Raw genomic sequence first — 27,184 nt, forward strand, 5'->3', positions numbered from 1 at the left:
ATATTTTTTGGGTTAAAGAAAGAGAGAGGTGGATTATGATCTGTCTGCTGTCAGGAGAGGTGCTGTGCATCAGTTGCAGGAGTAATGTTGCGCTTTTCAATCGATCTGTCCATTCACTGCAGCTCAAGATTTGTAACGCTATATTGTGGTATTCCAGGATGATTAGCTCATAAATAGTATGAAAACTCTTTGAAATACATAAAGTGCTCATTTTAATGATTCACATTTAAAAGCCATTTGTAAGCCATTTGCATTCTCATTAGGGCATAGTTTTTCTTCAGTGTGAATTTGCAGTCTCTGAATACTAACCCTTTGATGCACAAGCTATAAAAACCCATTCTAATGCGCAACATGGGTCTAAAATGACCCGTATTCATTTCCTATGTTATTTCATACTTCGCTGGCCATTTTTTTTTTTTTATCTTTTGAAATCAGTTTATTTCAGCATTTAATATTCCCTGATCTATAAACTCCATGATCCATGAATATTCAAAATATCTTTTTACAATGACCACAAATTAATATTGTATTTTTTCCCATAGGTTTTGTGTTACTACATCAAGTTTACACACATGGGTCAAAAATTACCCATCTATGCAAGCATGAAAAAACAAAAGAATAAAGACATTTTGTTAAAATAATTATTTTAGCAGTTTTTTTAGACCAATTTAACACTTGAAATAAGTTTATTTGCCACTTTGTCACACGTACACATTTCACTGATAACCGATAACACTGAAATTGAACTGTCTGTAGTACAACTGTGGTGAATGTGACCGAATAGATGAAAATAAAACAAACAAAATAAACTCACACAGGTACAGCGCCATCTCAAATTACCATCTCAATGCTTACATGCCTCACAAATGACAACTACAGGTTTGTGCTCCTTGCAAACCGGCCTGACACTGAACACCAGCCGCTGACTTGTCTTTGGCAGCTGGGCAGATCCTGCACCTCTTCCTCTTTGATTGGCCCTCCTGCCTGATGTTTACCTGTGGCCAGGTGGTTACTGTGTTTTGTTTTTTATCCCACATCTTCCCATTGCCTCTGTAATATGGTCTTGAAGGTGGGGCCTGCCCTCCAAACACCTCTTCATATGTGGCACGACAAGCTCTTTGGCCAGCTCCTTCGTGCATTGGTCACACCAGCCATGTAATCAAGGTGTTGTGCAGTGAAGTTCAGTGCAGTGAAGTCCTCCAGAGTTTTGCTTCAACCTTGCCTGCCTGTAGATTTCTAGTAACCCTTAGACCTTGTTTAGTTTGTTCAGGTGTGTTTGATTAGGGTTGGAGCTGAACTCTGCAGGACTGTGGCTGTCCAGGACCGACGTTGGCCACCCCTGGTGTAGGCAATGAGGGTGGCAACATCCAGCACATTGTATCATAGCACCATAGGCCACCTAGGTGTTCTCTGCTTACATGAGTAAATGCAAACCATTTTTACTCAATCCATTGGACTAGGTCTGAGTTTCCTCTTCAGAGGACTCATCAGACAAGTCTTCAATGTTCAATGTCTTCAATGTCATAAAATAGTCTTCTTCATCTAGGAGAGCTGGATTTACACCCACAAATCCAGATTGACCCTGTGGCACAGTCTACGTCATCAGCATCAGATATTTCAGAGTCTGAATCAGGACTAAGAAATGCCTGATCTTCCTCATCATGCAGCATCTCTACAAACATTTCAATTCAGCGTTAATCTAGAATGTCTGAAATCAGCTATACTAACACTCTAGATAAAGAGTGCACAACAAGCAGTTGATCATATATATACTGATTATATATCGTTTCTGTCAGACAGAAATCTTTTATGTCCAAAACCATTACTTTTCAGAAACACTGACAGACATAAAGGGTGACCAATTTTTTTTATTACAAAAAATAAAAATGATGAAATGTGGAGATACGAGGTTTCTGCCTGACAGCAATGATACTTATATAAAATAACATATTATTTTGACTTTTATTTTGTTGACGTAGCTAACATTACTGACATTCTCTGTCTCACTAGTAATAGATTTCAAGGTCAAGGTAACCTTAGCCAGCCTAACATTAAAATATTATGTCCAGTTATCTTCCACAGTATATCAAATATTTTCTTTGGTAATAAATTATAAAATAAGACTAAATGCATCAATTATACAAAAGCAGCCATGTTGAGTTGTGAAATGTGGGGCAGGTGAATAGTTTTCTGCAGTAAATATGTTCCTACTTGCAAAGAATTAGCAAATATCAAAGGTTTCTATATGGGTCATTTTTGACCATGTGTGTAAAATTTATATAGAAATACAAAAACTGTTTTTTCATATAAAGTGAAGAAAAGAAAAATAAACAATGATTTGTGTAAATCAAAAGCAATATATTTAATGAATACCTGGAATAATAAATGATAAAATGCATTTCTTTCAAAGATTCAGCAAAGAATCACTCAGGCATGATTGAAATAACATAGGAAATGAGTACGGGTCATTTTAGACCCACGTGTGTAAAACTGATGTAGAAATACAAAAACTGTGTTTGTTTATAAAGTAAGGAAGGAAAAATAAACAAAATGATTTGTGGAAGTCAAAAACAACATATTTAAAGACTATCTGGAATAATAAATGATAGAAAAACATTTATTTCAGAGATTCAGCAAAGAAACACTCATCCATAACTGAAATAACAGGAAATTAATGCGGGTCATTTTAGACCCATGCTGTGCATTAGAAGGGTTGTGACACAAAAACGATTTTTATTCAAAAAGTAAGAAAGAAAAAATAAAAATAAGAATTTGTGATGATCAAAAACAAGTTAATTGAGGAATTTCCTGGAATTCTGAATGATGAAATTAATTTCTTGCAAGGATATAGAAAAAATAAACTCAGTCGGGTCACTTTAGACCCATGTTGTGCATCAAAGGGCTAATACAAGCAGCATATTTCAGGTGATACTGGGGTATTTCATAAAAGTTTTTTTAAGACCCCATGAAATAATAAAAGTCAGTGTCTATTAGTTTTGAAGCTATCACTGTAAAAAAAAAAAAACCTACTTCAACTTAAAAACTTTAGTTCAGTTGCTGCCTTGATTGTTTTTTTTTTAAGTAATACATGTATTGTCTGTACAAGTATTTTTTAAAGTATTTATAAACTTACTTAAAGAACCAAGTTCTTTATAACTGCTTGTATAACTTAAATGAAGTTGAAATTGGATAAATAATTTGATGAGATAAAGTAATAGAAAAACTATTTATATAGTTTATAAGACTATATAATTTTATTTTTTACAGTGTTGGCTATAGCGTAGTTCTAAAAGGTGACAAAATTGAATGTAAATGTAATGTATTTTATCATTGCATCATTTTTTCTTCATCAGTATTGATGGTCTTTTTGTGTGCTTTTGAGGTTTCGGCTGCTTCTCCATTATGTTATATGTAAAAATATTGTCATTTGTTTGTATTTTGTAGGATAAAGATTGTTATTATAAGACAGTCTTGTTTTCCAGTGAATAACAATAGGGCAAATATCCAATTTCTTCTTAGAAGCCTTTGGTGTGTTTAATTTAAACTCCCACATATGAAATATAAGCATTCCAAGATTGTTTCTATCCATTTGGAACATTGGCCGGAGGTACAAGATGCTTTCCCAAATCCAATGTGACCATAAAAATGTAGAAAGAAGTGACTCTCAATAATCTTTCACATCCGCCCCGTTGTTATCCTGATAGATGTGGCACATTCTCTCCTCTGACAGTAGATTAAAGACATTGGACAGAGAGGAAATGAGACAGGTGTTCCAGTTGTAAACCTACATTACTCCAGCAGTGCTGCACGAGGATGAAACAACAGGTCATCTGGAATAGAAGTGTGGTGTTTATTTTTGGGTTACATAATTTTTCATCATCAGCTTCGATGGCCTTTCTAATGTGCTTTTGAGGTTTGGGCTGCTCTTCCGTTTCATTCCGTTTGTATTTTCAAATTAAATTTTTGGATATTACGTTTCATTTATAGTATAATTATATTACCCCATTTTAAATATTAAACCAGACTGAGATAAAATTTTAAACCAACTGAAACCACACAAATGATTTTGTTGTTGTTGTACAAACATGATTTTTTTTTATTAAATATATATTATTATGAGAAAACAAATGATGCAATATTTTATATTATTATTTTTATAAATTGAATAACTATAATAACTGTTGGACTAAACATAAGAAAGGCTAAGGAAAGAAAGGAGATATCATTTTAATGGTTTCTGATTCTGATCTCCTGGACAAAGTGGACAAGCAGGCAGATAGTAGCATTTGCTGATATACTACCAAGCAGGAAGCAATTCATCTGTGAGAGAGACAAGCTTCTTCAAGCCTACTATAAATTGCTCACCACCTCTCTCAACCTTAATATAGTCAATATAGTCTTCCTCCATTAGTGTTCCTGTGAAAGTGCCTGCTAATTCTACCAGGTCTGTTTTAGCGCTTCATTTATTATTTGTGATGTTATTTTTTTTCTGTCAGTGGTGTTACATAATGACAATATTGTCCTTTTTTACTGAATTTATCAAGATCATAGATGATTTTACTCGTAAGAAAAAGTAAGTGACACAAAATAATCTTAAAATAATGCAGGCTTATTTTTCCAACAAGTTTACTATTGTTGCAACCCTGTTTTCTGATCTATTATTTCATAACCCACACAGCAAACCTATAGGTTCCTTCACCCACTGCTCCCTATTATTTTCCTTTTGCTGTATATACGTCTAATGAAAATCAGTATTGTATCTGAGACCTTTTTTCAGCAATATCTGATTTACCCCAAACACACCATTTCATTCTTATAACTGAATGCACTTTCAATTGCAGACAATAGCTGTGCAGACTTCCCTCTTGAGGGCATCTATAATGATAAAAAAAAAAAAAACTCTACACTGTTTTTGAATGTGAAATAACAGTGAAAGAACCAGATACCCACACTGAGGCATTATTGACTCAAGTCATTTTTGACTATGAACTGTCAAACTGTTTGTGATCCAAGGCCAGAAAGATGATTTTAGCCTTTTTTTGAACTATTGTTTCTAAAAGAGTTTGAATCAAGCGTACATACAGCAATAATTCCTACCTATGCCAATGTTATAGATTTCCTGCCGGTGCATATGGCATGAGAGGGATGCACTTGACGAGCCAGGTTTAGGCTTGTGTTTTCCACTGACAGTCTGAGTATTGATCTCATGTCTCTTCCCACTGAGATCAAAGAACAGACTTTGGCTTCCTCATTAATCTGTTTCAGCACTCCCAAGACTGACTGCATCTTAAGCACACCACAGGGATGGCAGTTTGGTGCTGTTTATTGGCATGATAAATAAGTGACGTGTCACTCCTCTCCACTCCCAAATATCAAAGTCAATCTGCCTGAAATGAGGTGCATTCACTCTTGGAAATAGGGATCCAAGAAATAGCGAAAACTCTGAAGACCTTAATGACATAGACTTTTCTGCTGACTCTACACTGAAAAAAATGTGGCACTGTATTATGGCGCTTTTCCACTGCATGGTACGGCTCGGTATGGTTCACTTTTGGGGGGTTTTCCACTGGGTACAGTACCTGGTACCTGGTACTTTTTTTAGTACCACCTCGGTTGAGGTTCCAAGTGAACCGTACCGTTACCAAAACGTGACGTGTAAACTCTGTAAAAGCTGATCACGGATTGGCCGGAGAGAATCGTCACTACCTGCGTTATTGAACTTGCGACACAAACACAAAAGAACAGCTAGATTTATATCAGCACAGCCAGCGAAGGATCGAACGCAACTGTTTTGAACAAGCGCACCTTTTTTAACAACCAAAAAGTGGCTGTTTCGCTGTCTGTTGAGGAAATACAGACGTTCCTCTCCAGAGGAGCGGATCCGGCGAGCTTGATGGGGCGACGCGGAATGAAAAAGTTTTTCAGGAGTCGCGGCAATAGAGGCGGCGCAACTATAACGACATGTGAATAATCCCGCCCACTCTAAAGCGGTACTGAACTGCAGTGGAAACGCAAACCGAGCCGAGCCGTGCCGTGCCGTGTCGTACCGTACTGAGCCGTGCCGAGCCGAGTCGTACCACGCAGTGGAAAAGCGCCAATAGTGATGCTAACGGTTTTGTGTAAATTACTATAAGATGCACAAGGGACAAACTGAATCAGTATTTGTGTGGATTGCATAAATATGACTACAGTATCATATATATCCAGAAATCTTTTAGAGAGATTCTTTGTTTTTCCTGGTTTATACAATACCAAAAGAGTGACCAAATAATTCACAACTTGTACTAAAGGGCCACACCAAATGTTTTCCTGGACAAAATCTATTAAATTACAGGTACAATACCATTCAAAAGTTTTTAAGTGATTTTGAAAGAAGTCTTATTCTCACCAAGGCTGTGAAATATTATGAAATATTTCTAATTACTGTTATAGAGCGAGAGCGTGTGTGTGTGTGTGAAAGAGAGAGAGAGAGAGAGTTTCGGCTGTCTTTTGAACTCTCTATTCATCAAAATATCCAGTATTAAACAGCTTTTAATGAATAGAAAGTTCAAAAGACAGCATGTATTTGAAATAGAAATCTTTTGTAAGATTATTAATATTTAATGCCACTTTTCATCGTTTAAAGAATTCTTACTGAATAAGTATTAATTTCTTTCAATAAATAAATGAATTAAATCTTACTGACCCATGCTCAGACTGCACACTTTATAGTGTTCTTAAAATTTCTGACATTAAAATTTTTATTTTTATTCAGTTTTACCTAATTAATTCATGTTTGAACTGAAAACAAAACTATACGAGAAGAGTCAACGCATATGTAATGTTTGAGCACTGACTGAAATGCCAGTACTAATGCACCGTGTGTTTAATAAATAAATATCGTTATAATTTTTTAATCAGTGCATTACTAAAAATCAGTCAGGCTTACATAATGCGTGTTTTGATGCAGTAACGCTTGCCTGCCCTCCAGAGCATTTATACTGTGTTCAGAGCTGCAGGCTATTCTCAAGGTGTAATAGAGGTGTAAGTCTGTTTCCCCTGTAACAGCTGGGCAGGGCTGCAAAATACACATTATCCACACTCCTGTAAACAGCAGGTTCTGGGGCGCAGCTACAAGGAGTGAGGAGAAAGCAGATACAATGCCATTGCACCAATAGCAACTCAGCTCAGTGGGAAGATGGGATGTAAGCTCAAGAACTGTGAGCGTTCAGCTTCAGCTGTATCGTCCGTATTAAGTCTTTGCTGCAGGGCTTAAGAGGTTGTGCTGTGAACATTTAGTCTGCCTGACTTACTGAGTTCCACAATAAGGACTCTTATTTTTCTTCTAAGTTATACATACTAGTGAATATCATCTGAAGACCTGCTCTTTATGTTATCCTGTACTGGTGGGCTTTATGATAACCCATAAATCATTGCTGCGCCGTGCTGCAGAATAGCTGCCACTGGTGCCATTCTCTACTTGCAATTTTGCAATCAATATTGTTTGTGTGCTGTTGAATTGTGTCCATGAATCTCTCAGCTGCGGCAGTTATGATTGGTTCGAGTCACAGTAAACTTCCTCTCCTGTGACATGTGTGGGAATGAATGTTCTCTTGGACTGTGCAAATAGAATTTGCTTTGCACTTTCATCCAGTAAAACTGTTACCGCTCTGAGTTAGGTAATGGACTCGAATTCAGAATTTTCATCTGTTGTACATAAACCATCCAGCTTTGAATTGTTGTAGTCTTTGCTGTTTATAACCCTGAAAGAATTATGCTTTTGCAGTAAATTGCAGGAAATGGCTTTATCAACAGGAGTGTAAAGTGACTGAATAATTGTTGAATAACCTCATTTCTATATACTGTATGTATTTTTACATTTAAATACCTTTACTCAACAATATACCTAATTGAGTACATTTTTAACACATTCCTTTGATTCTACTTGATTTGAATTTATTTGGAAGTTCTTCACCTGCATTTATCAACATCATTGGCAAATATGGAGAGCAAAGCAATGCTATTGGTTGTTATACACACTTGCTCTTATAGCAGTTATGGACTGATTATTACTCTTGTTCCCAGGGTGCTCTGAATGCTGCCTCAAATGCCTGAGTGGGATTCCCTACGCCTCTCTGATCGCAACCATCCTGCTGTACGCCGGAGTGGCACTCTTCTGTGGCTGTGGTCATGAGGCTCTCTCTGGAACCGTCACCATCCTGCAGACCTATTTTGATGTTGTCCGGTCACCTGTTGATGCCCTGGATGTCTTTACCATGTGAGTGTCACAATACCAAAGTCATAATAAAAAAGAACACACAGTCAGGCTGTGCTCTGTGTTGAGCCCAATTTATGCCTCGTTTTAATAGCGACCTACTTCAAAAGTACTGTACATGAATCTAATTCAGTTTCTGTCGCCAGTTCTTAATAATGTAATGCTAACTGAAACACAATGCTACCTGACATACAAAAATTGCTTATAAATTTCTTGTTATTATGCTATATTATTACCAAATGTTGGATTCAATCGTTTTATCAGCTTTTCCTGTTGATAAACGTTTCTTTTCGTTCAATTAGCACAAGTTTTGTATTTCTTTTGGAAGTAAGTAATTGATTGTATTGTAGGCCTCATTGATCTGAGCTTATGCACCTGTGTTTCAAAGGTGATAATGAGCATAATGAGAGATTTACAAGCAATTTTTAGAAGGCTGGTCATTTTTGAACGGTAACATGAAATTAGGTGAAGGATTTTCAGCACAGCACAAGGATTTGTTAATAGGGACAATACAGAGTCATTCCTATTTGATATATCTAGAATGAGTAAAGAAATGCACTTTATGATTATTATAATGAATTAAAAATTGAATTCATTGAACGTTGTGTTTACATATTCAGCCTCATAGGAAGTGGAGACTGAGGGGAGTTTCTGTGACAGGTGTTATTTGGAAATACATTTTCCCACATACATATTTCTAAAGAACAGTGACACACACAGAAACACAAGATCTACCATGTTAGGTTTTGGCATCAGTTCCATTTAGAGAATTAAGTGTTCTGAAATTGTACCAGATCAGCCAAGCATACCTGCTCACCGGAACTCTACTGGTGGGAAGGAGAGCAGGATGGAGAAGAGAACGAAAGAAATGAGTGAGTGGAGGAAGGAATAGTGGAAGTGAAGCAGCATTTTTTTTCAGCCATTTTATCTTATTTTACCAAATGCTTTGAAATTATAAAATGAGACCGTATAATTGAATTTAATCTACACACAAAATTAAGTGGGATTAGGGCTTCACAAAAAACTGTGACACCAGTATACTCCCTGTTGTCTTATTGAATTACCATTGTGTGCAAGATAAGCACAGACACTCTTTTCATATGGAAATTACTAATTATTCTTGTTTTGCTTCCTCAGGATTGACATCTTTAAGTATGTGATCTATGGAGTGGCAGCAGCCTTCTTCGTCTATGGTATTCTGCTGATGGTGGAGGGATTTTTCACCACTGGGGCCATTCGGGATCTCTATGGGGACTTTAAGATCACCACCTGTGGGCGCTGTGTCAGTGCTTGGGTAAGATCAACCACCCATCTGAAAGAACTAATGCACAAGCAGTGATCAATGATCTTGAAATTAGGTCCATCACAGAATATAATATAATATTATATTTACTTATGCATGAGTTTATTTTAAAAAAATGTAAGTTTGGCTTGTTTAAAAAAATAGTTTGCACTGAAAGAAATCGCATACTTCAAGTTAAAGGGATAGTTTACCCAAAAATTACAATTATGTCATTAATTAGATCATGTCGTTCCAAACCCGTAACTCCGTTCATCTTAGGAACACAAATTAAGATATTTTTGATGAAATCTGAGAGCTTTCTGACCCTGCATAGACAGCAGTTCATGTGACATCAAACAAAAATTACTACTTTATTGAACAAATTCTTCTCTTCTGTGTCAGTCTTTGACGCATGTTCACAAGATGCATACTTGTGGTGTTGCTGATGCAGGAGCTTCATCAAATTTAAGACTGAACCACTGTCCTTACTACATTTCTGGGCCTTGAAATTGTCAGTTGCGTTACTGTCTATGCAGGGTCAGAAAGCTCTCAGATTTCATCAAAAATATCTTAATTTGTGTTCTTACGGGTTTGGAACGACATGAGGGTGAGTAATTAATGACAGATTTGTCATTTTTGGGTGAACTATCTCTTTAAATGAGGCATCAAAACATTGTAGAGTAGAAAATAAGGATTTATATTGAATTAGAAAAAAAAGCTGTGTGATATGATCTAATTCCAGTATCAGAAAACGCTTCAAATGGCTGATAAGGTCACCGCTGTATCATGCATTGCTAAATTTATGAGCTACTAAAGTTATGGAGTTTACATATAAGTTTAGACTGATCTGTGCCAGCTCAGAATTCAGTGTGAAGACAAAATGCAGCAGTAAAGCCAGACTAAATTATGCCTGCTCTGACCCACCTTAGCCCTAGTATCACAGTAGTTGTAATTGCTGTGAATTCATTTATGCCACCTCTTAGCAGCATTATTTAATCTGTGTAAAGACACTTCATAAGCACTTCTATGCCACATTTGCAGTATAAATTTGGCATAATTATACTTATATTTAGTTAATTCCATATGGTATAGTATGGGAATACTTGATTGTTATCAAGAAACACACACATATCTCTTTCTCTCTTCCTCAGTTCATCATGCTTACTTATATCTTCATGCTGACTTGGCTAGGAGTTACAGCCTTCAGCTCCCTGCCAGTCTTCATGTATTTCAACATCTGGAACACCTGTCAGAACACCACACTAGTGGAAAGTTCCAACCTTTGCTTCGACCTGCGTCAGTTTGGTGCGTAGCTCATCTAAGGAGACATGTTTTCAGTAATTTCTCATGTTCTATGCATACTGGTGTAAACAAAATACTTATCCAGCAAAATAAAATATGGATCCATGGATAGGAATGCTGCCTAGGATTTTCTAGTCTGATTAAAGTGCATCTGAATTACTAAATAAGTGAATAAGTTAGCAGTGAATGCCAAGTCTAGTTGGCTGTAGGGCTGGCTGAGATTATTTAAAATAACTTAGATGTTGTTTTATATTGCAGTTTATTGGATGTTTTAGTGCAGAAATTACTGAATGTAACAGGCTGCATGTATTAGACATCCATAAGCAGAGGATATTGAAAAATAACTCATTTATTATAAAACTGTTTTTGTTTTTTGTTTTTTGCAACAGCTAAATGACAGAATGCATATATAAACACTATTAGGATATCATTAAACACTCTTGTTACATATTACAAAACGCCATGGTGTATCATTACTGCTGGAAGCACCATTATGACATTAAAATATAAGGCAATTTTTAAAACAGTGTTGCAACATAAAAGACAGTTACATAGTTAAATCACCACTATTCATTGTTGTACACCTTTTTGCCATAATGAGAACTATTATGCAATAAAAATGACCTAAGCATGACTACAACTGAACACTAAATGCCAGCTTTGACATACCTAATTGTCATTTAAGCATGTACTATCATTGCATTATTAATGAATCTGCCATTAACATCTTCCTTTATTTGAACTGCAGGAATTGTGTCCATTGGTGAGGAGAAAAGACTGTGCACCGCTTCTGAGAACTTCATCAAGTTGTGTGAATCTAATGAGGTCAGTTGGCAGTTCTGAAGCAGGGCCTATTTTATGCTGACTGATGGCCTTCATCTAAATTCAGTCCGCCATTACAGACAGTGACCTATGGCATAAAATAATTGTTGGGAGTGAGAGAGAGAATATGAATAAATTGTGAACCTTTCCATGCTTTTAAGTCTGAAGTCACGCAGTGCAGATTTTAGTAAATCTGGCCCTGGGTTTATCTGCACTTGATGATTTTTCAGTGAAAACCATCCAGGTTTCTCCTCTTCAGAGTCTTTTTTTGTCTCTTTTTCCAGCTGGATCTGACATTCCACTTGTTTGTCTGTGCACTTGCGGGGGCTGGAGCAGCCGTTATTGCCATGGTGAGCTTTTTCATTGCTGTCTCTTACTTTCTATCTTTCTTTCTTTATTGCTCTGTTTCTGCATTGTATGAATTTTCCCTGAATCTAAATTTCCTTTCAGGGCAATAAATGAAATATGGATTGATTTATGAGTTTCATTAATCCTATGAATGCAGTGACACCTGCAAGAGAGGTAATATAAAATCTAAGCACAGCAAGTATGTTATAGAAATCAAGGACTTGTTCAGAATTACAGTCTAAAGGCTTGTCTGAAATGCAATAGACATCCAAGGCCTCTTGTAAAATAGTGAGTGAGCAAAGAGAGGAGACAGAGAGAGGGAGAGGAACACTCATCATTGAAAATGCAGGTGGTGTTGTTGCCATGGAAACAGAAGAGGAGAGGGAAGGAAGGAGAGAAGCTTGTTTGGAACGGCGATAAGTAATTGTGAGACACCATTTTCTGAGGCAGCTTTTCTACCCTTTGGTTTGAACCTTGGAAAGCTGTCTTTCATTGGTTAATATTAGAGCTTATGTAGAAGATAAATAGAATAGTATAAAATTAATTTGATGCAGTCAATACACTGTAAGTGTTTTTGCACTGCATTGTGCTTTTGTCTTCGGCTTAAGCTTCCTTGCAGTGTGTGTGAAAAGCACAATGCGTTTGTTTTCTGCAAAGGCAACAGTCTGGCATCATTTATGTGAGTTAATTGCATTCCACAATGGTTTGGAAATGAGGAAACAGCTTGGACATTAAGTACTTAGAAACAAAGAGTCTACAGAATTGGATCATAATTTGTGCTCTTTTGATTATATAATTACATCATACCTTTCAGGAAACATTGCTGCATAATTGCAGTTTGCTGATTTGTGCAGCAACAACGCCACTCATTGGTGCACAGAGGAACTTCAGCAAAGAAGAAGCGACTGTGGCATTGCAATGGAACTGCAGGAGCCATTTTTGTCCTGGAAGTGCATTAGTCATACCATAATTTTCAGAACCATCCAAATTTAAAGGGATAGTTCATCCAAAAATGAAACTTTTGGCATCAGTTATTTATTCTGTTGTTCCAAACATTGAACGTTTCACAGACGTTTCATACATTGAAAGTAAATGGTGACCAAAAATGCACCCTAAAAGGCATCGTAAGTCTTTCCCTTCAGTCATGGTTCTAATTTGTATTCTTTAAAAATGCATATGAATATGGAGTAATATGGAATACATTTGGCACATCACAGTTGGTTATGAGACACACCAGAACCAATGACGCTTGCCTACATTGATGTCAAACCTAGTCTGGTTTCTTTTGATGCACATATTCAAATATACAAGAACATGAATAACATTTAAGTGCTTTGGGCAAGCACAAGATTATCAGTAAATAAAAAGGTATCATATGGCTTTTTTGGAGCTTGACAGCCCGCTCAGCATTTACTTTCACTGCACTTTCAGCATAAATAAAACATCTCATTCTCTTTTCCACAGAAGCAAGAAAATCATACAGGTTTGAGGGTGAACAGGAGTTAGGAAGGCAGCAAGTAACCTTCTTCCTTTCTCTTTTTCAATGATCTGGCTACTGTGATAGGTGGTGGCAGTGTCTGTCCTCATCCGTAACCACGTCATTCTGACGTCTAAGAGCACGGGGAGGTACTGCACGCGTTTCTGAAGCCAACTCCGGTCTGGGGTGTCCCTCCCCACATCCCGACACACTCTCTGTCCACCAAGGGCCCCACCACCATCACCCACGACAGCGACTTTCATAATGACATCCCTTAATTGGCTTGATTAAAATGACACCCAGGCTCTTCCGTTTTGCAATATCGTTTCAGTCCCTGTCCTTCCCCCACCTCCCCAAGTTAACCCAGCAGTTACAAGCGATAACCTGTGTAAATGAACTAACTAACCCGGCTTATATTCAGCTGAAACTGGTTACCACGTCATCCGATGGGGGAAATAACTGATCTAGTTTATCTCCAGTCTAAACTGGGCCACTAAACCCCCGTGAAGTCTCCAAAGTAATACCCTTTTTGGGTACAGATGGGTCATCAGCACTAACACTAACCCTCCCCTCTAACCCCTGTGTTGCTGTAGGTGCACTACCTGATGGTGCTGTCGGCTAACTGGGCTTATGTGAAGGACGCCTGCCGGATGCAGAAATACGAGGACATCAAGTCCAAGGAGGAGCAGGAGCTTCACGATATCCACTCTACTCGCTCTAAAGAGCGTCTGAACGCATACACATAAAGCACACGCTCATGCGCAAACATATAAATATGTATACACACACACGAACACACACAAGCATGCCCTTCCCCTCCCTGAAGACACATATATAAACTAAACTTAACTACGTCTAATTTCCATGGTTTCCAGGGGTTTGGGATCAGATGGGATGGGGAGGTAAATAACTGTAATACTTGCTATGTACGGGTGTGACCCAGAATGTTGGTCTAGGGACGTTCTTATCGTCTCCATTACAACATCTCTGACGACCCAGGATTTAGATCTTGTTTCTTTGTCCTTGTTCCGATTTCATTTCTCCTCTACCTCCCTTTTCCATTGACATGTCTGAGAGCACAACCTGATAAACACACTAAGTTGAGTGGCTTCTCTTTTGTACCACATACTTTTAGGTCTCATTGGGTCTTGTTAGGGGGTTTGGGTTTAGCCAAAGGGATTACAGAATACTTTTCACATTTTTGTATTACACGCCGATGATTTGCGTTCACCCGATAAACGGCTAGTCATGATTTAGATTTTCTTTAGACTTTTTAAAAACCAAAATGTGACCAAACTTGTAAGTTATGATTTACAGGTTAATCGCTCAAGCTGCCGCACTTACAGCAGCAACAGCACAAACAATGTACAGATTCTTTTTCCAACAAATTCAGTTTTGGAGTGCCAGGGATTTCAAAAAGTACCTTAAAGTGACTTTTACTGCTATACTGTAGCTTGGCCTAACTGTATATGCTAGCTGTGCGCAGTATTATTGGAAGGTGTGACACTGGTGCTCAGTAATGTTTATTGAGCTTTGACAGAGATGGCTGCTGATTGGGAAAGAAGGACCGAGAAAGAACGTCTCAAATCAGCTAGAGCGGTCAAGTCGGATTTGCCTTGGGAGACTCTACGGATATTTGTTTTCTCTCATCCATTGGAAGCCATACTCTCACATGCAAATAACATTTTCAGGTGTTTTATTGCTTAGTTTTAGCTTTAACTTTTTAAATGCAAGTATTCAAACAAAAACAGGTTTTTCTGTCATTCCTCTGAACTGTATATATATATATCTCTCTTTAAATGTATACGCATTTCATGTCAGTTTCTAAAACACATCTTGGCAGTCAGTGTTGGGTGATATTCTTGAGATCGTCGTACATATCGGAGAAGTATAAATCTAAGTGGAAAAGTTGATTGCAATGACTCTGCCAAACACTATGGAAGGTTTACATAAGGTATTTACATGACATTCGAACACGTTTCGACTAAAAACAAGAAAGATATGGGATGTACAAGCATGTGTTACTCCAAACTGTGTTTTGGCTCGGTCTTGCCGACTTCAGTTGCCCTACTTTTGCAGTAAAGTACTTTTGTCGTTGTCTCAAAAAAACAAAAATAAAAAAACAAGCTAGTTTTTGTGCACTTATGGACCATTGTGAGTTTTTTTGGTGTAAGTGCATTTGGAATCAGTGCTGAGTCCCTCCCTGTACTCTTGTTAGTCATGCAGCTTTTTTTAAAACCACAAAATAAACTTGTATTAGGTAAAAAACATAAATATAGTTGTAATTTGTGGCATGGTTATGCATCAAATGGTAATAGTTTTAACTAACTCAAAAGGGGGAAAAAATCCTTTATTTTGATTTTTACACTTAATGACTGTCTTGCTGGTCAATTAATTTTTTTTCTAAATGTGCAGTATTACAGTTGCTACGCTAACAATATTAAGCTAAATATCTTATTAGGTTGTAGTGTTTGTTTTGTCCTTTCTAGTTTGTGATGAATTTTCTGAACCATGTCTTATACCTATTCTTGTTATGATGTTGCGTATCCAGTATTACCCTGACATTGCTTTCAGCTTTATCCACATACTGTACTAGTTTTTTTGTACTTTCACTGAGAATGCTTTGTAGCAGGCAGTAAAATTAATTGGTTTTGTACATAAATGTGCCAACAGCTTGACAGTGGCTTTTTTTCTTTTCGAACTGTAGGAACAAACTTGCTTGCGTAAATAAAGACACTTGTGTACTTGTTAATTTGTTTTGTTTGTTGCGTGTGTATATGTACTTTATTTTGAGGTCATGCAAGTGGGCTTTTATAAAGCCTGTTTTTCTTGCATGTACTGCATAGTTCAAAACGATTCATAGTTAAAATGCATTGATTTTTACAGCACATGGAAATGCATGCTTATAGGAAACACCCAAGTCTGAGAACAAGCCTGACAACAGCAATGGCATTTTTAACCAAAAGTGTTAGTCTTTCCATTAATCTATAAATCATTTAAGGTTCATTTGTAAAGTGTAAGCAACTATTTAAATGTAATAATCAGTGATTGAAGCAACAAGCATTGCCTTAATAACCTCATTCAACAGGAAAATGCGAATATGTAAAGGAAAAACACGAAGTAGGATGAGGATGATATTTAGAGGAATCAAGAATCAGCAGGGGGATCACATCCTTCAGGTACTTAACTAAATAAATATCCTAATGTCAAATATTAAATAGTTTTATGTTGTTATTATTAATTCAACAACATATTTATAAATTAACATTTATTAACGCAATGATTGGGTGCAAGGACAGTCCTTGCATGTCAAGGAGGGACTGAAAGTTCGATGCTCTGTGCTAACCAGATCTATACGTGTGAACATGAAAGCAGAAGACAAAATACTACACGTTGAATACAGATTTTATTGCAAACTTAATATCTAACATCTATTTACTTGCCCTCAGGCCATCCAAAACGTAGATGAGTTTGTTTCATCATCACATGGATCCTCTGCAGTGAATGGGTGCCATCAGAATGAGTCTAAACAGCTGATAAAAACATTACAATACATCACATAAACCCGCACGACTCCAGTCCATCAATTAAAATCTTGTGACGTGAAGTCCATTGATGAGGAAGTGATGTAATGTTAAAATTCTTCAAATCTATTCTGATAAATAAACAAACTCATCTAGCCCCTACATCTTGGATGGCCTGATGGTGAGTAGCTACAGCAAAATTTCATTTTTGGGTAAACTATTCCTTTAACATGGGTTTTTCAGCTTCTTCATACACTGAACAAAACTGGGCTGCGGTTCCAAAAAGCATCGTAAGCCTAAATTGATCGTAGCTCCATTGGTTTCAATGGGTCTACGATGTATTTAAGCTTACGATGCTTTTGGGAAACGCAGCACTGAACGGTCGTCCGCGTCTCATTGTAATGTCACTAAGAGTCTGCAATGCAACTGTATGCCAGTAGGTGGCAGTGACGTTCTAAAACAAAGTCTATTTTTGAGACCTATGGTCTGCAGCAGATAACATTTTATTTCACTGTTGATAACTGACACACTGAAAATCAATATGCAAAAATCTAATTACATAATCTATTCGTTAAGTGTTCTTACAAAAGAATGTTAAATGTTTAAAGATACTGTCAAAAATATATTGTGTTTTACAATTACAGCATCCAAAGTATGAATGAAAAATTGGCATCAATCTCCCTTTGCTATTCATGTCTCACATCAACAACATACCTTGTCAAAGATTTCCTCACAGAGGAAGCCACAACTTTGCAACCAACATTTTAAATGTGTATTTACCTTTGCAATACACCGAACATGCTGCATTCTGTCAGTGACATCTGCACACCATTTGTACCTGGCCATACTGCATTACACATCAGCCAGAAAACACCAACTGAATGTCTCTGCACTCCTCAGTGCCCAGTTTAACAGGTGTGGAATCTAATTTCACCCCAGTCTGTGATGGAAAAAGGTACAGAACACAGCCTACCTCAACAGATTCATAAATGTGCTTTGACTCTCTCCATTCCTTTTGTGATCGGCTTGGACACATGGCAGATTCATTAGCATATACAAACATGCATGGATATCAGACTACTGAGCAATATAATAAATGCCATAATAATAAGTTAGCCACTATAAATATATTGGGCAACTAAAGAGACTCCTAAATCACGATTATGTACAGCAACTTGAAAAAATATGTTCCATCAGCTTAAAATTCATAATAGGCCTCACCTCAAATGGGTTAACCATGTTGTTGTGGGTCATTTTGACGGTTTAGACTTTAACAGATTTTCTGTAAATTAATATTAACCTTTTGGCCTTGAAATGGCTGGAACCTCATGACACCCTGCGCAGATGTGATTTGTCAAGATAAAATGCTTTCACTGTCATCGTGACTCTTACTCATGCTCAGTCACAAACAGCAAATTGTGACTCTTGAACTGTGATTTGTCATTTCAGGTCAATTTGACCCAGTAACAGCTATGCTGGATTCTTCATAGCAGCAGTACGTACAGGTTATACTGAGCACTTTAGAACATTAAAGAAGTTGTGCATTTGCTTGTCAAACCACCTTTGCTCGACTTCCCATCAACTGATACTAAAAGCAAAGCTTCTCTAAGAGGCCACATATATGTTCATGAGTGTAATTTAACTTGAATCCATAACTGAAATGGAGAAAAAAATCAACAGCAGATTCTTGTGTTGCATTGTGTAAGGGACATAAACATGAGTGAACATGTCACATTCATGAAGTGCCTAGGGTGCACCGTGTCCCACTGTCAGAATAGCCTTCACTTCTAAAGCAGTCATTTTATGGCAACGAGATCAAGAACAGAAAGACATGAGTTTTCAGTTATTAAAGAGGAGAAATTACAGTATACAGTCTAAGAGCAACTGAAGCCAACAGGATCTTAGTGCTGTCTGTGGAAAGTGGGAGAAATATGAGAAAACAATACTGACTGCTAATGTACTTCACCTGTCAGAGGAGAATCACTTTTACTGCTGTACAGGGAGTCTTTTCCTAATTAGACAACTCAATAAACTCAATAAGATTCTGAGAAGGTACTACATTTGAATAAAAACTTACATTAAAAATGTATGTTCCAAGTAGGCCTATTACATCTGCCATGTTGTCTTTGTCATGTGACTTACAATATCAGTTGCTTAACTGCCATTCAAAAATCCTCTCCCACTGCCTCGTGGGTTAGTACAGTGTTTATCAGATGCCCACTGCAGAATCTCCCCAGGAATTGTAGGTCATCTGGGGAATTTTTGCCTACTGTTTTATGAATACTCTGAATTCAGGCATTGTCTTTTCACTTAGTGTTTTTCACCTGCTGCTATGTAGTCTAAAAGTATGCGATTGCGGATGCAGACGGATTTGTTAAGGTAATATGCCTGTAGACTTGTACTCATTCTGACACCAAGTGGTGTGGATGCTGCATGACACAAAGCAAAGTTCTTTGCGGAGACCCATTGTAGAAATTTTCTGTTTTATATATGTTCTGTTTTTTTCAGTCACCCAGAAAGTGTCAGATCAGGATAATCTTTAAGAATATTTCATGTGATCATGTGATCTCAACATGACAGCCCCCAAAGGCAACCCAGAATGCAATATAAAGCAGCTTTTATTACACTACTCTTCATTTGATGTTAGTGTAAATTATTGTAACTTTCATTTCAATGTTCACTTCTTGTAATTTGTATTTATTTATTTATTTGAAGAGTTCAGATGTAAAAGCCTCTAAGTGCCATCTGAAATTTTCATCTAAAATGAGCATTTTTATCAGGCTCCTATGTTTATATGTAAAAAATAAAATGTAATTTACTCCTGTGATGTCAAAGCTGTTTTTAATCAGCCATTACTCCAGTCTTCAGTGTCACATGAACTTTCAGAAATCATTTTAATATGGTGATAATAATAATGGTAATACTTTTGTAAACAGTTGTGTAATATTTTTTCCAGAATTCTTTGATGAAGAGCATTTACCTCAAATTGTATACACATTCACACACACACACACACACACACACACACACATTTTCTAAACAAGAGCACCTGATAAGCTGTAACAGGCAATTTAATTGTGTAGGTGAAATTGGTGAATCAATACAGTTTGATTGTTTTTTAAATGGCATAGTGTTAGAACCAAAGCTATGTTTTTGGTTTACTGACTAGTTTGACTGACTATGTCTAATGTATTGTGGAAATTTCTTTCCATTTCAATGAACAATCAGACATAATCAAGCATTAGGAAAGAGTAATTAGACCACTGTAAGGTAGAAAGGTGTTAGCTGTAAGTACACCATAAATCCTGCATTTCTTCTGGGCATTTTGCTTCATTAGTGGTTAGATTGGCTATTCATCCCTCAAGCCATAAGACATATGTACTGAGCCAGGAGAGAAGACGTGTGTCGTGTTCCAATGGATCACCTGAGCAACAGCAGGACAGAGAATAATATGTGTTGATATTCCTAATTAGCACATTAAGTTGAAATTGATATTGCCAACAGTCTCTGTTGGTTTTATAGAACTAACCTGGGATCCTGTTCTCCAATCCAAGTGATTTCTAATGGAATGTTGAAGAGCACTGCATAGGCTTGTTTAGATTCTACAAAGCTAACCTGCATGTTTTCCAAGCTCCCTTATGAAATGAACATGGTAGTTCAAGGACCTGATATAAAATTACCCTTACTAAACAAAAACACATGGGAACTGCAATATATTAAATAATGCATTTACATATAAGGGAAGTGTGCAGTAACACTAGTGTAGGGACCAATTCTCACTAGTTTGCTTATTAGCATGCCTATTATTAACATATTGGCTGTTTATTTGTACTTATAAAGCAGATATTCTGCATGACCATATTCTACATCCCTAATCCTACGCAATACCTAAATTTAACAACTACCTTACTAACTATTAGTAAGCAGCAAATTAGGAGTTTATTGAGGCAGATGTCATAGTTATTAGTTTGTTAATAGCGAGAATTGGAAATTCAAGTGTGACCGCTAATGCTTATATTTTTCAATACTGCAATTGCATCAAATACAGTATGTATGGTTATTGATACATATAAAAAATGGTAACACTTTATTTTAGGACCAATTTTAACTAGCATGCATATCACTAACATATTGTCCGTATACTTAAAAAGCACATATTAATGCTTTATTCTGCATGACCATATTTTAGATCCCTAAACTTAACAACTACCTTACTATTAATAAGCAGCAAATTAGGAGTTTGAGGCAAAAGTTGTAGTTAATAGTAAGAATTGAACCTTAAAATAAAGTGTGACGAAAAATGTATAATAACAATGAAGACAAAAACTGCACTACATTTTTTTTAATGCAAGTAATAGCTTTATTGAAACAATTAATTCATTTTACTTATTTTACTTTGTCTAATGCATGAGATTGTATAAAGCTGAACACATAGTCATACACTTTTATTTCACTTTATTCACTTTATTGTTGCACATTTGACATAAGAAAATATGTGAAAAAAAGTGTTTAATGGAAACAATAACAATATATGATGTTTGAACAATTGCATGTCTTGTTAAAATCATGACAACATGGTGGCTGGAAAATGAGATTTGATATGTAAACTTAATGGATTGAAAATCACAATGTATAATTTTCCATTTTCTTCATAATTCTATACATAAATTGTACATACACGTTTCCACACACACACACACACACACACACACATGTCTGGTCAGCTATCCTTGTGGGGACTCTCCATAGGCGTAATGGTTTTTCTACTGTACAGACCGTATATTCTATTGTCCTGCACCAACCCTACCCCTAAACCTACCCCTCACAGGAAACTTTCTGCATTTTTAGATTTTCAAAAAACTTAATTCTGTGTGATTTATTAGCTTGTTTACCCGTGGGGACCTCAATTTAGGTCCCCACCGTGACACGAGTCCCCATGAGTCTGTGTGTATTCAGGTTTAAGTCCCCACCAGAATAGAAAAACAGGTACACACACACACACAATCTTTAAGAATATTTCATGTGATCATGTGATCTCAACATGACAGCCCCCAAAGGCAACCCAGAATGCAATATAAAGCAGCTTTTATTACACTACTCTTCATTTGATGTTAGTGTAAATTATTGTAACTTTCATTTCAATGTTCACTTCTTGTAATTTGTATTTATTTATTTATTTGAAGAGTTCAGATGTAAAAGCCTCTAAGTGCCATCTGAAATTTTCATCTAAAATGAGCATTTTTATCAGGCTCCTATGTTTATATGTAAAAAATAAAATGTAATTTACTCCTGTGATGTCAAAGCTGTTTTTAATCAGCCATTACTCCAGTCTTCAGTGTCACATGAACTTTCAGAAATCATTTTAATATGGTGATAATAATAATGGTAATACTTTTGTAAACAGTTGTGTAATATTTTTTCCAGAATTCTTTGATGAAGAGCATTTACCTCAAATTGTATACACATTCACACACACACACACACACACACACACACACATTTTCTAAACAAGAGCACCTGATAAGCTGTAACAGGCAATTTAATTGTGTAGGTGAAATTGGTGAATCAATACAGTTTGATTGTTTTTTAAATGGCATAGTGTTAGAACCAAAGCTATGTTTTTGGTTTACTGACTAGTTTGACTGACTATGTCTAATGTATTGTGGAAATTTCTTTCCATTTCAATGAACAATCAGACATAATCAAGCATTAGGAAAGAGTAATTAGACCACTGAAGGTAGAAAGGTGTTAGCTGTAAGTACACCATAAATCCTGCATTTCTTCTGGGCATTTTGCTTCATTAGTGGTTAGATTGGCTATTCATCCCTCAAGCCATAAGACATATGTACTGAGCCAGGAGAGAAGACGTGTGTCGTGTTCCAATGGATCACCTGAGCAACAGCAGGACAGAGAATAATATGTGTTGATATTCCTAATTAGCACATTAAGTTGAAATTGATATTGCCAACAGTCTCTGTTGGTTTTATAGAACTAACCTGGGATCCTGTTCTCCAATCCAAGTGATTTCTAATGGAATGTTGAAGAGCACTGCATAGGCTTGTTTAGATTCTACAAAGCTAACCTGCATGTTTTCCAAGCTCCCTTATGAAATGAACATGGTAGTTCAAGGACCTGATATAAAATTACCCTTACTAAACAAAAACACATGGGAACTGCAATATATTAAATAATGCATTTACATATAAGGGAAGTGTGCAGTAACACTAGTGTAGGGACCAATTCTCACTAGTTTGCTTATTAGCATGCCTATTATTAACATATTGGCTGTTTATTTGTACTTATAAAGCAGATATTCTGCATGACCATATTCTACATCCCTAATCCTACGCAATACCTAAATTTAACAACTACCTTACTAACTATTAGTAAGCAGCAAATTAGGAGTTTATTGAGGCAGATGTCATAGTTATTAGTTTGTTAATAGCGAGAATTGGAAATTCAAGTGTGACCGCTAATGCTTATATTTTTCAATACTGCAATTGCATCAAATACAGTATGTATGGTTATTGATACATATAAAAAATGGTAACACTTTATTTTAGGACCAATTTTAACTAGCATGCATATCACTAACATATTGTCCGTATACTTAAAAAGCACATATTAATGCTTTATTCTGCATGACCATATTTTAGATCCCTAAACTTAACAACTACCTTACTATTAATAAGCAGCAAATTAGGAGTTTGAGGCAAAAGTTGTAGTTAATAGTAAGAATTGAACCTTAAAATAAAGTGTGACGAAAAATGTATAATAACAATGAAGACAAAAACTGCACTACATTTTTTTTAATGCAAGTAATAGCTTTATTGAAACAATTAATTCATTTTACTTTCATGAGTTAGTCTAATGCATGAGATTGTATAAAGCTGAACACATAGTCATACACTTTTATTTCACTTTATTGTTTGCATAGTTGCACATTTGACATAAGAAAATATGTGAAAAAAAGTGTTTAATGGAAACAATAACAATATATGATGTTTGAACAATTGCATGTCTTGTTAAAATCATGACAACATGGTGGCTGGAAAATGAGATTTGATATGTAAACTTAATGGATTGAAAATCACAATGTATAATTTTCCATTTTCTTCATAATTCTATACATAAATTGTACATACACGTTTCCACACACACACACACACACACACACACATGTCTGGTCAGCTATCCTTGTGGGGACTCTCCATAGGCGTAATGGTTTTTCTACTGTACAGACCGTATATTCTATTGTCCTGCACCAACCCTACCCCTAAACCTACCCCTCACAGGAAACTTTCTGCATTTTTAGATTTTCAAAAAACTTCATTGTTGATGGATACAAATAAAATTTAAATAAGCATGTAACGACCACAAACGGAGGAAAATAGTGGAGTAAAAGTACCGATACATCACTTAAAATGTACTCAAGTAAAAGTAAAAGTACACAATTTTTAAACTACTCAAAAAAGTACAATTACTGATAAAAACTACTTAATTACTGTAACGTGCGTATTTATAATTCGTTACTTCACACCCCCGAAGAGTTTTGAAAAATGGGGACATGGGGTAATGTCCTCATAAGTCACCTTCTCCTTGTAATACCTATGTCATACCCATGTCATTATACAAATTTGTGTCCTCATATGTCACAAAAACGCGCGCGCGCACGCACACACACGTATATATATATATATATATATATATATATATATGTAGATGCAGTATATGTACATGCAGATCTATATATTATTAAGTGTATTACTGAATATAAAATTACACACATTACAATATAGTAAGTAACTATATTGTCACTTATTTTTCAATATATAAAAAGTGTCAATTCCTTGTGTATTATTCAATATATTGTGATGTATTAACAAAATTATTCTGTATATTTTCAATGCATAATTTAATATATTTATCATTAATATATCTAAAAATATATTATCTTTGTGTGAGGGATAATTATGGATGAGAGGACTAATTAGACAATACATCATGTATAGAAGTGCTGATGTCTGCGCAACAGTGGTCAACATATTGTATCAGTACCCATGGCTTTGTATGGGAAATACTCAGTAGGAAAATAATTATCTTGCCGTAGTCCAGCAGTGTGGCCATGTGCCTCCGAGGTTCCCTGAAGAGATGGGATATCAACGGTTTGCTGCCTGCCATGTGGCTGGCACAGATGGAGCTGAGCCATTCTTCCCATCAGGGAAAGCAAAGGATAAGAACGTCCGGCTCGCACCACACCCCTCGGGTGAAGCTTAAGCGATGGGCACCTGGAGGCCGTGATTCTCAAACTTAAACTTTAATGAAGCCATTTCCATTCTCAAATGTGTTACAGAACCCTCACGTACTATACTTATAAACAATGGCATTGCTTAATGGGGATCCTGGGATGAGATTTTTTTGGTTAGGCCTCTGTTGTCTGGGCCCAACGAGTAGATTAGACCTTAAAGGACGCCCTCATCAGAGGTCCTTGCGCAATGTTCCCCTTGATGACGGCCCTGCTTATAAATCAGGAGACAAAATGTCTGTTGATTCATTCTCAAATGCATTATTCATAATCTCATATGTCCATATTTAAAATATCTTATAAAACATTGTGTGGAAATTTATAAATATGTATCTATGATAAACACAATTGCTGTGAGGCAAGCAATATAAAAATGTGGCTTTGTATTTTACATTTCTGCCTCAGGTTTGTCATGCATAAAACATAACAGAATATGAATCCGTTTTTTCATTTTGAACAATAATTGCCTTTCGGAGGGGAGCGACCTCTCAGCCCTCTTCTGAGCCAAAGACTTCACTGTAATTGAGGCCAGTTTCCTGTCTTATTGAGGCTTAATGTTGAACCACAGCCAAGCTTCACACATCTTGTCTCTGTCTCCAATTTTATTTTAGTGCATTTCAAAGCCCAACCCTTCTTTTTGACAGTGCATGGATTAGCGTTCTGGTTTATGGAAGGGAGACTGTTATTTTTAATACCCTGCCTGCTGCTAGGCAGGCCTGTAAGCATTGATACAATGTTCTGCTTGGGTTGCAGCATGGTTAATTGAGGAGAAAGTGGCCACGTTAATGCTAATGACCACGGCCACAGATAAATCGAGAGAGGGAGTGAGTGAGAAAGACAGATAAGCCCAGAAGGAAACGATGAGGAGAGAGAAAGAACTAGTGGAGGATGCGGTCATACTGATTTTTGCATTAAAGCCCAACAGTCTTGATTAAGAGTCACTTCATCATATTTATTTTTGCTTGTCGTGTAAAAAGCTGACATTCAGACTATATAACTGGCTTGGTAAATCCTACGATCTCATAGCTAAATAATGCACTTATCGTAATGTAAAATTGAGTCTCCTCCCTTTGAGAGGATTTTAAAAGCGTTTCAATTAGTCCACACATTCATTCATATTATTAATATTGATAAAAGAAGAGAAATCAAATTGCTCCTCATAAATGAAGAATGTATGTACTGCAATATCTTCTTACAGCAGAAAACAATTATCCCTGAAGCACTTCATCAGTCTCCCACTTTTTTATTATTATATGATGAAAAGACAAGTGCAAAATTAACATTTTTACTATTGTTTTGTTGTTGTTTTTTTATTATTATTATTATTATAGTTTTTTTTGTTTTTTTTTGCATTTCTTATAATCACATATTGCACAGATTATCAAACCAATGGTAGTAAAACTGTTTCAATTGTTGTTAAATGTCTATTCAAATGGTTATTGGCAAGAGTGGCTAATGAATATAAAGAAAACAAACAAACAAATAAATAAATAAGTAGTTGTAATTTTACAAATGTCAAATATTTGCAAAATGACTAAATAATTAAACAAATTATAAAAACAAATTAATAATTGCAATAAAATAATGATATTTATTATCATTATTTAATTATAATTAAAATAAAATAATTGCAAATTATATTAAATAGAATTTTTACTTACAATCAATAAAGATGCATCACAATTTATGAATCGTTTGACTAGTCAGTTTTACATTTCAAAGCTTTCTCTATGAGCAAGACTTGATGGAATGTGGCTATTCACTCCAGTATATACATTTAAAAAATACTTTTGCAAAATTAATGTTTCCACAAAAATATTAAGCAGCACAGCTTTAATACTGATAATAATAAGAAATGTTTCTTGAGCAG

General features: G+C 36.1%; 1 protein-coding gene across 3 annotated transcripts in view; it reads left to right on the forward strand.

Moving 5' to 3' along the window:
- Positions 1–16,237, forward strand: part of LOC107752222 (neuronal membrane glycoprotein M6-a-like) — a 75,909-nt gene extending 59,672 nt beyond the window's left edge. For 2 of the 3 annotated variants that reach the window (XM_016568135.1, XM_016568134.1), the window contains exons 2-7: positions 8,065–8,257; positions 9,392–9,548; positions 10,688–10,841; positions 11,587–11,663; positions 11,945–12,010; positions 14,079–16,237. In XM_016568135.1, coding sequence (XP_016423621.1) covers positions 8,065–8,257; positions 9,392–9,548; positions 10,688–10,841; positions 11,587–11,663; positions 11,945–12,010; positions 14,079–14,231 — 800 coding nt within the window. In that variant the 3' untranslated portion in view covers positions 14,232–16,237. The other variant, XM_016568136.1, reaches the window with a different exon arrangement.
- The last annotated feature ends 10,947 nt before the right edge of the window (positions 16,238–27,184 follow it).

This window comes from Sinocyclocheilus rhinocerous, unplaced genomic scaffold (assembly GCF_001515625.1).
Source record: "Sinocyclocheilus rhinocerous isolate Xijiao unplaced genomic scaffold, SAMN03320098_v1.1 scaffold110, whole genome shotgun sequence".
Classification (NCBI taxonomy): Eukaryota; Metazoa; Chordata; class Actinopteri; order Cypriniformes; family Cyprinidae; genus Sinocyclocheilus; species Sinocyclocheilus rhinocerous.